The sequence below is a fragment of the Mandrillus leucophaeus genome, unplaced genomic scaffold, assembly GCF_000951045.1.
Source record: "Mandrillus leucophaeus isolate KB7577 unplaced genomic scaffold, Mleu.le_1.0 Scaffold504, whole genome shotgun sequence".
NCBI classification, from domain to species: domain Eukaryota; kingdom Metazoa; phylum Chordata; class Mammalia; order Primates; family Cercopithecidae; genus Mandrillus; species Mandrillus leucophaeus.
In genome coordinates this window covers 927,326-939,370 of record NW_012105410.1, presented here as the reverse complement: position 1 = coordinate 939,370, position 12,045 = coordinate 927,326, and the positions used below count along the sequence as shown (strand labels likewise).

Below are 12,045 nucleotides of genomic sequence, written 5' to 3'. Positions count from 1 at the left end.
GTTTCTTGAATCAGCAACAAGTAAACAACAGTTCTGTAAACATGTGTGGGTCTGTGTCCATGTGTGCGTGGATCCACTGTTTTCTTCCATTCTTAACTGGTTTGGGACACGATAGCTACCAGTGGCCTTCTTGTCGTGTTCAAAACGGAGATTCCCGTAACATCTGGACTTTCATCAGGGCCCGTTTCAGCTGCTCATAGGTTACGAACATCACCACATTCCAGGATCCCAAACGCAAAAAGGAGGGTGTAAATCTGATGAGAAAAACAACCAACACATCAGGTGGAGTGCTAGGAGACCACAACAGATGCGTGTGCTCTCGCGGGACACAGCGGTAGTGCCAAACGATCTAGACTTCTGTTCATCACAAGTATTTTCTGAAATCCTTTCAGTCTCTCTCTGTCTCGCTCTTTTTTTTTTTTTTTTCTTTTTTTTCTGCTAAGGGGATTTAGGCAGAAGTCGGAGTAAGGGAAAAAAAAAAACCTGACGTTTTGAGACAGGTTACTGTGTTAGGCAGTGAATTCTCACAGTTCTTTTTTTTTTTTTGAGTCGGAGTGTCACTCTTGTTGCCCAGCCTGGAGTGCAATGGCACTATCTCGGCTCACCGCAACCTCCGCCTCCCAAGTTCAAGTGATTCTCCTACCTCAGCCTCCCGAGTAGCTGGGATTACAGGCATGCACCACTACGCCCGGCCAATTTTTGTATTTTTAGTAGAGACAGAGTTTCTCCATGTTGGTCAGGCTAGTCTCGAACTCCTGATCTCAGGTGATCCACCTGACTCAGCCTCCCAAAGTGCTGGGATTACAGGCATGAGCCACTGCACCGGGCCCCTCACAGTTCTATAAGGCAGCCATGTTTTCACAAACCGAGGCCCAGGGAGGTTAAGAGCTCAACCAAAGACCCGTGGCTAGTAAGTGTCAGAGGTGTGGTTCTGACTCCACCCTGCTGCTGGGTGTTTCTGGGTTCAGTTACACCCCGGGGGGCCAGCCCTAACGTGGCCGCCTGCCAGGACATGGAGAAGCTTGGGCTTTGCAGGGTGAAGACATGTGGCACCAGATTTAGCTTATCTCCAGAGAGCCTGGCTGTGCTGTGATGGCACTGCAGGGGCAGTGTCCCCACCTCAGCTGTGGCTCACCAACTCAGGGAGAAGCCCATGAGCTGGCCCCTGCCCCTCTCTCAGCCTGTCCCTCCACTAACCACCTCCTGGGCCCCTTTGCTCCCGCCAGACTCAGCTAGTCACATTCCCTGACGATGCCAGGCCCTGTTCCCTCCATGCCTTTGCTCCTCTTGCTCCCTCTGCCTGGACTGTCCCCTCCTCTCCTCCTTTGCTGGCTGGTTGCTCCTTGCTCTGGAGGACTCAGTTCGGGCACCGTAACCTCATGCCATGGGTTTTCTTGACCCTCATGGGATCTATAGCACTGTGACAACAAATGTAAACTCTGGAGTCAGACCTGGGTTCAAATCCAAGCTTTCCCAGTTTCCAGCTTTACAATCTGGACACATCACTTAATTTTTCTAAGCCTCAGTTTCCTCATCTGTAAAATGAGGAAAATAATAGTATCTGCCTTATAGAGTTAGTCGTGCAGATTAGGTGAGTTAATGTTGGACAGCACTCAGCACAGGGCCCAGCATCAGTAAATGCTCAGTAAATATCACCAACGTATCTGCTGCTCTTTGAGGCGAGCATAATCCAGGGCCTGGCACCTACAGGATGCTCCAGAAATGTTGGACAAGTGAAAGCAGTAACTGAGACAAGTGGCTACAGCTGAAGACTGTAATGATAGAGGCACTTTTTGGAAGAACAGTCTGTCAATTGCAATATAGTTTTGTTATGTCATTCCCAGGCTTGAGAACCTATAGTAGCTCTTGTTCACTTGTTGAGTCCATGATAACACCAGGCACCAGAAAACTCTCTGTTGAAGGCATCAGCAGTGGGAGGTGAAAGGGCCAAGCTAACAGCTTACCAGTAGGATAAACAATATTGTTGGGTGTGGTGTCTGACGGTCTGGGTTTGAGCCATGGCTCCACCATTTTAACTTGTGGTCTTGGATAAGTTACTTAACTTTTCTGACACTCAGTCTTTTCCTTAGTTAATGTGGACAATACTACCCAGTTCAAGGGGCTGTTGGGATAATGTGTGTAAAGTGCTCAGCACGAGGCCTAATATAGAGTGACTTAGCTGTCGTGATCATCGTCACCAACTGCATTATCAAGTGCTCACTCTGTGCGAGGGACTGTGGGAGATACAAGACGTCTGAGCCACTTTGGCTTTCGGGAACTTGCCCTTTGCAAGAGGAATAACTTAAGCTTACCAATACTGTAATACAAGGCAGGAGGTGATAAATACCATAAAAATGGTATCAAATGGCATTGCAGAAGTTCCCAGGGAGGAGGGAAAATTTACACCTGAGAGTGTTAGGGAGGAGGTGGCATTTGAACTGGTCTTGAAGGAGGCTAAAATTGACAGCCTGTAGATGATGAGGCATTCCATGCAGAGGGAGCAGTAAGTGCAAGAAAATGTGGAGTATGTGGAGACAGTGAGGAAAGCACCGGCTGTGGTCAGCGTGGTGCTCAATGGCCATGGCAGGAGGTCCGGGAGGTCTCAGGATTGCTAACTTCCTTTGGAGAGAGGCAGTACTGTTACCTGTTCCTAGAATGCTTCCTCAGTCAGGCTTCCCTAACTCTCCCCATCAGGTATGGTTCACTTTTTTTCTTTTACTTGCATGGTTTTTTAAACTTCTCCTTTGTGGCATTTACATCTGTACTCTTCACCGCTACATCCCAGGTTGACCCATGGTAGCCACATTAGAAAAGAAAGAAGCCCCCATTCTCTGGGAGGGAGCACTGGAGGCAGGAGGAGGCTCACCCCTTGTAGAAGGCTGTGGGGCCCTCCTGGGCCACCATCTTTATCATACAGTCGAGGGGGCTGAGGTACTGGCCTGGAGGTGAGTTCATATACCGGGTCTTCACCACATCCACCGGGGAGGCCACCACTGTGGCACAGAAGCCGGCTCCAAAGGCAGAGGCTAAGTGGCAGGGGAAGTTGTCTGCATAGGAAGGATGAGCAAATATCAAGGAGTGCGTTTGTGTTCTATCCATATGTATGCACTGTTTGTCCCCACCTCAACCATGAACTCCCTGAGCATAATTTCCGTATCTGACAGTATTTTCTGTATCTCTCACAGTGCCGTGGGCTAAGCTCTTGGTAAGTACTGGCAAACTAGGCCTGGGCTGACCCAGAGGTGGGAGGTCATGCAGGCTGTTTGAGGAAACTGAAGTCAGAGAAGGTGAGAGATCCTTGTTTAAAGCTACATAGTGAGATGTGGTGCTGGGACTGGAACCCAAGTCTCCAGCCTCCCAGCCTAGGGTTCTTTCCTGCTTGTCACCACAATGTACCAGGCACTCTTTACTAGGCACTGCTTCTCTCTCTGCTCCTTCTAAAACCCAGTTGCCTCTGGGTTCCCTCCCTGCTGGGGGAGGGCTGCCTGCCTGGAGCCCAGGGCCTCACCAGTGAGCAGGTGATAGTCCAGCAGCTTCTCCTTGAGGATGTCGTAGGTCACCACCTCAGCACAGTTGACAATGGCATTCCTCATGATGTTGGGCAAAGTTCCTGTTAGGAAGGCAGTGGGGACGGATGAATGGGAAATGGGAGACATGGATGCCCTGGCTGCAAGGTCACAGGCCCCAGTTTTGGGGCTATCAGGCCCCATTCCAATGGTCGCAGCCAGAGGATCCCACCCCAGCTGCGCAGATTCCACATTTTCCTCTCTAGAGTTAACAACTCTCAGATTATCCATATCTTCCTCAGAAACAGAGAACAGAGAGGCCCACTGGTGTTCACTTGGCCTCATTTTGGAGGGTAATCTGCAACAGCTGTCAAAATTAACACATGCCTCCCCGAGACCCAGCTGCAGCCAGAAAAGCAAGTCATTCAGCGAGAGGCTGAGCTCTTGGAACAGTGACAGAATGTGGTGCCAGCAGGGCCCACCCCTGGTTTCACAGGTAAGGGGACAAGCTCTGAAGGATGCCCAACAAGTGACTGAAGAGCCCCCACTTAAGAGGTGTCCTGCCCTTAAACTTCACCGGGTCAGTTTCTTCTGCAAACATTTCTGCAACCTCTGGTTCACACGCGGAGAGAGTCCTGCATTCATCACAGTGGCCGCCATGTGGACACATAGGGAACCCTCCAGCTTTGCTCCCAAGGGAGCGCTTCCTCATTGCATCTCCCTGCGCCCACTCTTCACAGCTGTGCGTTTCTGATGCTCCTCTTCTTCCTCCGGGCCCTGCTTGAGGGCCCCTCCCCTTCCATCTCCACACACCTAGAGCCTGTTCAGTCTTCCAGGCCCAGCTTAGGTGTCACCTTCTCTGCAGAGCCCGCCTCTGGAGCTCCACCTCTGGGGCAACCCCTACCACATCCTGCCCGTGGTGTAGCTGCATCTTGACTTATCTCCTCCGCTGTCCTCACGCCCTGGGTGTGTGAAGGTGTCTTAAATTCATTTGTCTCCCTCACAGCAGCCTGCACATGGCAAAGGGCTGGTAAAATGAACAGAGTTTGAGGGGCTGTGGCAGGCCAGCGAAGTATCTTTGATTGTGATGTTCTTTCAGAATCACTGGAACATGCCATGCTGGGAGCCCCTCCTTGCTGGGGTCCCTGCCCCAGCCTGAGGGGAGGGAAAGCTCTGCCTAAGGCCACTTGTGCCCGGAGTCCAGACCTACCTTTCCACAGGCCCCTGACTCCTTCCTCCCTGGCGATGGTTCTGTAGGCATCCATAGTCCCGCTGTATTTTCTGTCGCTCCCAGACGACCCGAGGTGTATGCTGGCCTGAAATCGGACCTTCACCACATCTGTGGGCTGGGCACAGGTCACTGCCATGGCTCCCGTGGTGCAGCCAGCCAAAATCCGGGTAGTGAGGCTGGAGCCTGGAAGGGGCAGAGAGAGTGGGTCAGTACCCCCTACTAAGCAGCTCTCTGGGACATGCTGTTCTCTGCGGGACTGCCCCTGCAGCCTCCTTGATGTCCACTCAGAGCCTCCTCATGAGCATTCGGTACCATCTTCCCCCCAACCCCTGGCTCTGCCTCTGAGTCTAGACTTCCCTGGTCTCTTGACCCACAGACGTTCGGCCACCCCTTTGGTGTTCAGGGACCTGGTCACTCACTGTCTGCGCCTTGAGGGGTGTAGACCTGCTTGACAGAGTCGTAGAGGCCGATGCGGATGGAGGCGAAGCTCATCTGGCGCTGCAGGCCGGCCACCAGCCCATTGTAGGGGCTGCAGAGACCCTCGGTCCGCACCATGGTCAGGATGGTGCCCAGCACGCCGCGGTACTGCACAAGCCGGGCCGTCTGGGCCACCGGGTTCTCCCCCTGGATCTGAGGGACAATAGCGGGGGGCGAGGACTCAGATGGGAGGGCAAGAAGGGGCTGTGTGCACAGGAACCCTGCTGGGGCTGGGCCTGCCTGGGCTGGGCCTGAGAACAACCGTGCTGGTCACAGCCTTCACATCACAGTAGAAATCACTGGTGTCTGGGCAGGATTTTACCGTTCACAAAGCAGTGTTATACACACGGCTTGATGTTTGATACTCAGAGTAAATCAGAGGGACAGATTGTCTTTCCATTTTATAAGTGCTTTGTGGCTTGCCCAAGATCACACAGTTAATTCCTTACTTTTACCGCACACTGTGCGCTTTACGAAGTAGGGCCTAGCCCATAAAGGGCCCTGTCGCGTTATGCAAAGAATTTAGATTTTTTTGTCTTGGTGGATGGTGATGAGAGGAGGCAAGGAAGGGTCCTAAGCAGTGGAGTGAGAGTCTTCGTCAGGGTTCTGAGTGAGGAAGGGCATGTGGGCACACGTCATGGGGGCTATGGGGGAGAACTAGCCTCTCCTTCCATGTGATCAATGACCCTTGGCCAAAGGGCACCTACCTGCAGGCGGACCTTGGCTGTGTCCAGTGGAAAGGTAAGGAGGTCAGCAAAACAGGCTGCTGTGCCTGCCCCCAGGAACTTCACAGCCATGGTGGGAGGCACGTCTGAAGGCTTCAGTCCAACCATGGTCCTGGAAGGCTCTGCCCAGTCTCTTTAGGGCCGAGAGGTCCAAGGGAAGAGGCTGCTCCACAGCCCTGGGCTTCAGTGCAGCAGTGAGGCTGCAGGAGACAGGCCAGAGGAGGCTGATGGAGTGATGTCTGGCCTGGCCCCCAGGTGCTCCTCAGCATCCAGGAGGGGCTTTAGAAAGGGAGAAGCCTGGGTGGTGCCATACTCAAGCTGCGTGAATTTGGCCTATAAAAACAGGTCACGTTCCCATCCCTCGGATTTTGCAATCCTCCTCTTGACCCTCTCCCTCCCCTCCTTACCATGGGTAGGCAGAGCTGACAGTGGTATCTGCACTGTATACACGAGGAAACCGAGGCTCAGGCACCTGTTCTCCCCGGTATCAAACTGCTTCCTTTTTTTTTTTTTTTTGAGACAGGTTCTCGCTTTGTTACCTGGGCTGGAGTGCAGTGGTACAATCCAGGCTCACTGCAGCTTTGACCTCTTGCACTCAAGTGACCCTCCCACCTTCAGCCTCCTGAGTAGCTGGGACTATAGGCGTGCATCACCATACTCAGCTAATTTTTTATTTTTTGTAGAGATGGGGGTCTCTCTATGTTGCCTATTCTGGTCTCGAACTCCTGGCCTCAGCCTGATCACTTGACAAGAGGGGCAGTTCTTAGCCACTCATGGAAAGTGGAATGGATGGGCGTAGACTCAGGTCAAAAGCCCATCTTGGGGTCAGGGCTCCAGAACTCTCAGTAGTCAAGCTCAGGGAGGAGGGGAAGCCACAGTGGTGGGCACATATAGGAGCTGCCCTGAGGCCAGCACTCCCCAATCTTCTTCCCAATTCACTCCAGCCTCCCCTACACCCCTAGCAGCCGGCAGCCTTTTGCCACTGGCCAGTGGAGGAAGAAGTCAGAGGTGGAATCCTCATTTCTGTAGCTCTGCTGGGGCTCCTGAGGGATGGGATGTTCTAGTCTGCATGGTCCGTTAATGTTTGCTGGTTGCTTCTTGCACTGGATACCGTGCTGAGGGCTTTACAGACACTGACTGAGTCGATCCTTTATAAGGCTACAAGTAGTTGCTATTATTATTCCCATTTCATAAACCAGGGACCTGAGGCTTCCAGGGCTTTAGCTAGTCATACAGCTGAAGTGCTGGCGCTAAGATTGGTGTCCATACTTGTCTGACATCTGAAGCTGTGCCTGTTTCACTGCCCAGAGAGTCTCAGACTTCAGGGAGAGCCGAAGATCCCTTGAGCTGCTTGTTTACAGAGTAGATTCTCAGCCCTCAGCCCCAGAGATCCTGATTTAGGTCTGGGGTGGGGCCTAGGAATCTGCATTAGGAAAACTCCCATGGTAGCTCTGAAGTGGGGGAAGAGGACCCCATTTTGAGACATCCTACCCAATACCAGTTGCCTCCCCAACTCCAACCCACCCTCCCGGCAAAGCCTTCACAGCAGCCCACTGAAGAAGCCATCTAGGCGGAGAGACCATGGGCTCTGGAAAGCTCCCAGTAAATGACCTGGACCAGCCTCAGGTCAGAAGTGCCCCTGTCATCCCTACTCAGGAAGAGGCCCCAGGGTCTTCATGGAAAGAAAAGGACTTATGCTCTGGAGGAATCGCAGAGATTCTGGGGCAGGCAAAGAAGAAAGCCACTTCCTGTCTATGGGGATTGGCAAAATCCCACCACAGGCAGCCAGCAAGGCAAACGGGGTATGAGTCTTGAGTGAGTGACACGGGTGTTGGGTTCAAGTCCCAGCCCTGCCACAGTACCCTCCTCAGGGCTGCAGCTTCCTTTTTATAAGGTGGGGGCTGGACTGAATATCAGGTCTGACATGCTACAGCTAGCGAGCCCTGACTGCTCGGGGCTGCTCGCTGAAAGCCTCCAATGAAAGGGAGAACAGGAGAAGGGAGAGGGACAGGGGAAGGGATGAGGGAGGAGAAAGGGGTCTTACCTGTGAGTCCTGCCAGGGCAGGGGCAGCACAGGGGCTCCCTATGGCTCCATCCCAGGGGGTGGCAGCAGGGATCGGATGGCCCCTCCTTGTCATTCACTGTTGTCTCTGCTGCTTCTGGCTTGGCACTGGTCTTATACACACGGGCTGACCTGAAACCTTATCCTAGAGAAGCTGGTTGAGTGCCTGATCACTTGACAAGCGGCTGGCTGGTGAGGGCAGTGAGGTGAGAGGGGAGGTGAGTGAGTTCCACATCTGGTTCAGTCCTCTTACTTGGGGTGCTTTAATATAGCTCCTTTAAACTGTGGACGCTTTCTTGGTGACAGGGTGTATGAGGGGGTGGACCTGCTGCCACTTTTGAGTCCAAAGGTCAAGGCCTCCCACGATAGGCTGGGCACAGCTCTCCCAGGCCTCATAATAATAATGATAACTGTCATTTCTTCGTGCCCACTATGTGCTAAATATTTTACATACATTACTACTATTTTTCACAATCCTATGAGATAGGTACTATTAGAATTCTAATTTTTTTTACTTTTTTTTTTTTTGGTAATTTAAAAATTTTTAGTAGAGACGAGGTCTCACTGTATTCCCGAGGCTGGTCTTGAACTCCTGAGCTCAAGTCATCCTCCTGCCTCAGCCTGGCAAAGTGTTGGGATTACAGGTGTGAGCCACTGCACCTGGCCTAATTTTGTTTTTTAATTACAGATTTATCAATATAGAATTCACATACTCTACAATTCATCTGTTTCAAGTGCACAATTCAAATGGTTTTTAGTATATTCTGAGTTGTGCAACCATCAACACAATCTATTTTAGAACATTTTCATCACCCTCCTGCCCTGGAAAAACTCCATACACATTAGTAGTCACTCCCCTTCCCCCACTCCCCAGCCTCAGGCAACCACGAATCAATCTACTTTCTGTCTCTATAAATTTGCCTGTTCTGAACACTTCCTAGAAATGGAATCATCCACTATGTGCTTGTTTGTGACTGGCTTCTTTTACTTAGTATAGTAATGCTTTCAAAGTTCATCCGTGTTGGAGCCTGCTTCAGTATTTCATTTCTTTTTAATGCTGGGGATCCTAAAATCTTACCACTTATTTTACTGCGGAGGAAATGGAATCTCAGGGAGGTCATGTAGCCAGCACGTGGCAGGGCCTGACTCCGGCCTGTAAACTCTAAGGCATTTTGGGCTTATCTACTGTGACCACCATTTTCTCTGACATGACACTTGGAAGCTTTAGCATGGACACTGCTGGAGCCAAGGGAGCTGGGGCGGGGTGGAAGGGTGCCCCACAGAAGCTACTGGAGGCTCCATCTTTGGGCACTTAGAGTAAGGGCTGGGCATAGCTGAATCGGGCCCCAGGTGATGGGGGAAGGGGAGAAGAGGAAGAGAAGGGAGGGGAGGAGTGAGAAGCAGAAGGGAGGGAAGGAGAGTGAGTTGATTGGGTAGGGCAGAGGAGGAGTAGGCGGAAGTCTTTTCTGGACTTGGGCACACAGCCAGGGTCACAGGGCAGGTGGTCAGAGGTACGGACGCTCAAGTGCAAAGCTTGGGCTGTACCTGTCCTCTTCCTTGGACCAGGCTCTGACCTTAATGTCAGCAGAATAAGCAGCTGCATTAGTGTTAAGAGGGAAGTGGCTGTCAGGGCTGCTGAGATTAGGAAGGCTTAGGAAGTAGGTTCTGAGCTCCATCTGTAATTGCTAGCCTGGAGGTGGTGGGGTAAATTGCACGGAGTCTGTGGGGGAAGAATAGAGTAGAAGCCCAAACCAGGAGGCAGCAGGCTCTGGAGGAACCCAGGGGGAGGGAGGGTCAAGCTCTCTTTGGCTTGGGAGCTTGAGAGCAGGACCAGGTCTGCCTGCTTTGGCTCCATGTCCAGAGGCCAGCCCATGCTAGAAGTCCCAAGGCTGCCTGCTATGGGTTGGGAAGAGAGGCGCCACTGGCTCGTTCTGGTGGTGGGAACACCTATCTCATGCCTTAATCCATGCCACATGCCTGGTCAAGTCATTTACCTCAGAGTTGGCACTGGGAAGATTCAGCTTCCAGGGCTAAGATATTGATAAATAACACACTGTTTTGAAGTGGAGATGGGAGGTCTCGACCCTCAGGGTCCCTTTGTGTCATCAGAGGCTGCTCTCAACCTGGAGTGGGAGCATGTCCTCCTGACCCCGATCAGGTTGTCTGTGGGAACTAGAGTGGGATTTGGAGGAATATTCTTTACCTGGGGCTTTCCCCCTGAGGCCTGGTCTCTGACTGCTCCTCTTCAGGTTCCCTGAGCCCCAAGGGAAGTGGGGTCCTGGGCCTTGAATGCTCTGTGCTGGTGACTTGAGAGGGAGGCTGGCCTCCGTGGTGCTGGGGAGGGGTGGGCTGGCAGGCTGGAACTTAGGAGCAGAGACAAATAGAAGGGGGAGGCCTTGTCACCACGAAGGCGGCACCCACTCCTTCCTTGAGGTTCCCGCATCACTATGCACCCGCTGATGCCCGGGAGTGCTCCGCCTGCCCCAGTGGCTGTGTGCTTGCCTCGCTACGGGTTTGCTCCGGAGCATCAGAGAGTGGGTGGGGCTGACATTTCCTAAGCTTCCACTGTGTGCCAAATGTAGGCGAAGCACTTTAAAAAATGTCATCTCACTTGATCTTCCTCACAACCCCATGAAGCTGGAGTGATTATCTCTGTTTTACACATGAGGCCACAGAGGCTCAGACACAGCGAGACTGGTCTCTCTCTCCAGCTGCACGCCGCTCACAGGCTTTTCTGGCTCGCTCTCTATAGCTGTCCATAGTCTGGCCAATTCTCTGGGCTCACCCCAAGACCTGTCTCTTCTAGGAAGCCTTCCCTGACTGCTTCAGCCCACATGGTCTTTCTCCATGAAGTCCCTAAATTAAGAGCACTTATTGGCTATACCTTGTTTTGATCACTGAAAGCAGTGCCTTGCAATACCTCTGGGGATTTCTTGTGTGGTGAATCACTTCCTAACTACACAAACAGAGGCAAAACACTGAACTTACAGAAACTCTAGATATCATACTATCTAGAGTTAGCAAGTTGTTTTGAGGACTGAGTGAAGTGACATGTACCTGGGGGTGAAAGCCTATTGCCCAGCCACGTCTTTTTTTTTTTTGATACAGAGTCTTGAGTTTTGCTCTGTTGTCCAGGCTGGAGTGCAGTGGTGTGATCTCGGCTCACTGCAACCTCCACCTCCTGGGTTAAAGTGATTCTCCTGCCTCAGTCTCCTGAGTAGCTGGGACTACAAGCATGCACCATGCCCAGCTGATTTTTGTATTTTTTTTTTTTTTAGTAGAGACAGGGTTTTGCCAGGTTGGCCGGGCTGGTCTCAAACTCCTGACCTCGGGTGATCTGCCTGTTTCACCCTCCCAAAGTGTTTGGATTACAGGTGTGAGCCACTGCGCCCGTCCATGGCCCTTTTCTTGTCCTCCCCACAGGGCTTTGTCTGTGGCAGCTGCTCAAGAGTTTGTGGTCTGACAGCCTCAGCCAGAGTTACCCATCTCAGAGATAAGAGGGATTCTGAGGGTTCCATTTTACTAATGGATTTCAAGCATCAGCAAAGGAAATACTGGGTGTCACTGTCATCTGGACCAACCCGATTCTGGGGGAGCCAGAGTCTCATGGTGATTGATCCTCGTCTGTGGGGGGTATGGTTGTTAATCTTCCTCTCTGGCAGTTAGGGCACACACGAATTCCTAGCATCCCCACTCCAGTGAAACACTTGTGCACAGATTACAAACACCAATATGATTTTATTCAAACACAGGCAAGAACAATGACCTTCAGAGCTGGGTAAAAACAGTAAGTTAAAAGCATGGTTAGAATTTTAGACAATCGGATAAAAAGTTTGAAGGAGGTGATTTCCCCTTCCTGTCCTAATTAATTCAACATGGCATAAAAATAATTTGTATCTATAAAATATCCTTGTTCCCACACAAATGAACTGGAGGTGGCCCTAGGATTTCCTTGACTATGCACAATGCACACAATGTACATGTCCCTCCTCCCCAGCTTTTAAGGCAAAAATGGTCCCACATCTTCAGGCAGAGGGTGGGCTC

At 51.7% G+C, this 12,045-nt stretch overlaps 1 protein-coding gene across 1 annotated transcript; it reads right to left on the bottom strand.

Moving 5' to 3' along the window:
* Positions 1-8,605, bottom strand: UCP3 (uncoupling protein 3 (mitochondrial, proton carrier)). Its single transcript, XM_011996188.1, has 7 exons — positions 7,984-8,605; positions 5,922-6,139; positions 5,157-5,367; positions 4,717-4,920; positions 3,509-3,610; positions 2,867-3,047; positions 1-254 (listed from the first exon to the last, which is right to left on the bottom strand). Exons 2-7 carry the CDS (start codon positions 6,045-6,047, stop codon positions 140-142), a joined length of 939 nt encoding a protein of 312 aa, XP_011851578.1. The 5' UTR covers positions 6,048-6,139; positions 7,984-8,605; the 3' UTR covers positions 1-139.
* Positions 8,606-12,045: the final 3,440 nt, after the last annotated feature.

Bases quoted from the DNA above. Each gene is read 5' to 3' on its own strand.
- UCP3 (XM_011996188.1), bottom strand. From the start codon at position 6,047: ATGGTTGGACTGAAGCCTTCAGACGTGCCTCCCACCATGGCTGTGAAG. The intron at 5,368-5,921 runs GTAGGTGCCCTT...ATTGTCCCTCAG, and splicing joins CAGCCAAGGTCCGCCTGCAG to ATCCAGGGGGAGAACCCGGT. The intron at 3,048-3,508 runs GTGAGGCCCTGG...CTTCCTATGCAG, and splicing joins GGACTATCACCTGCTCACTG to ACAACTTCCCCTGCCACTTA.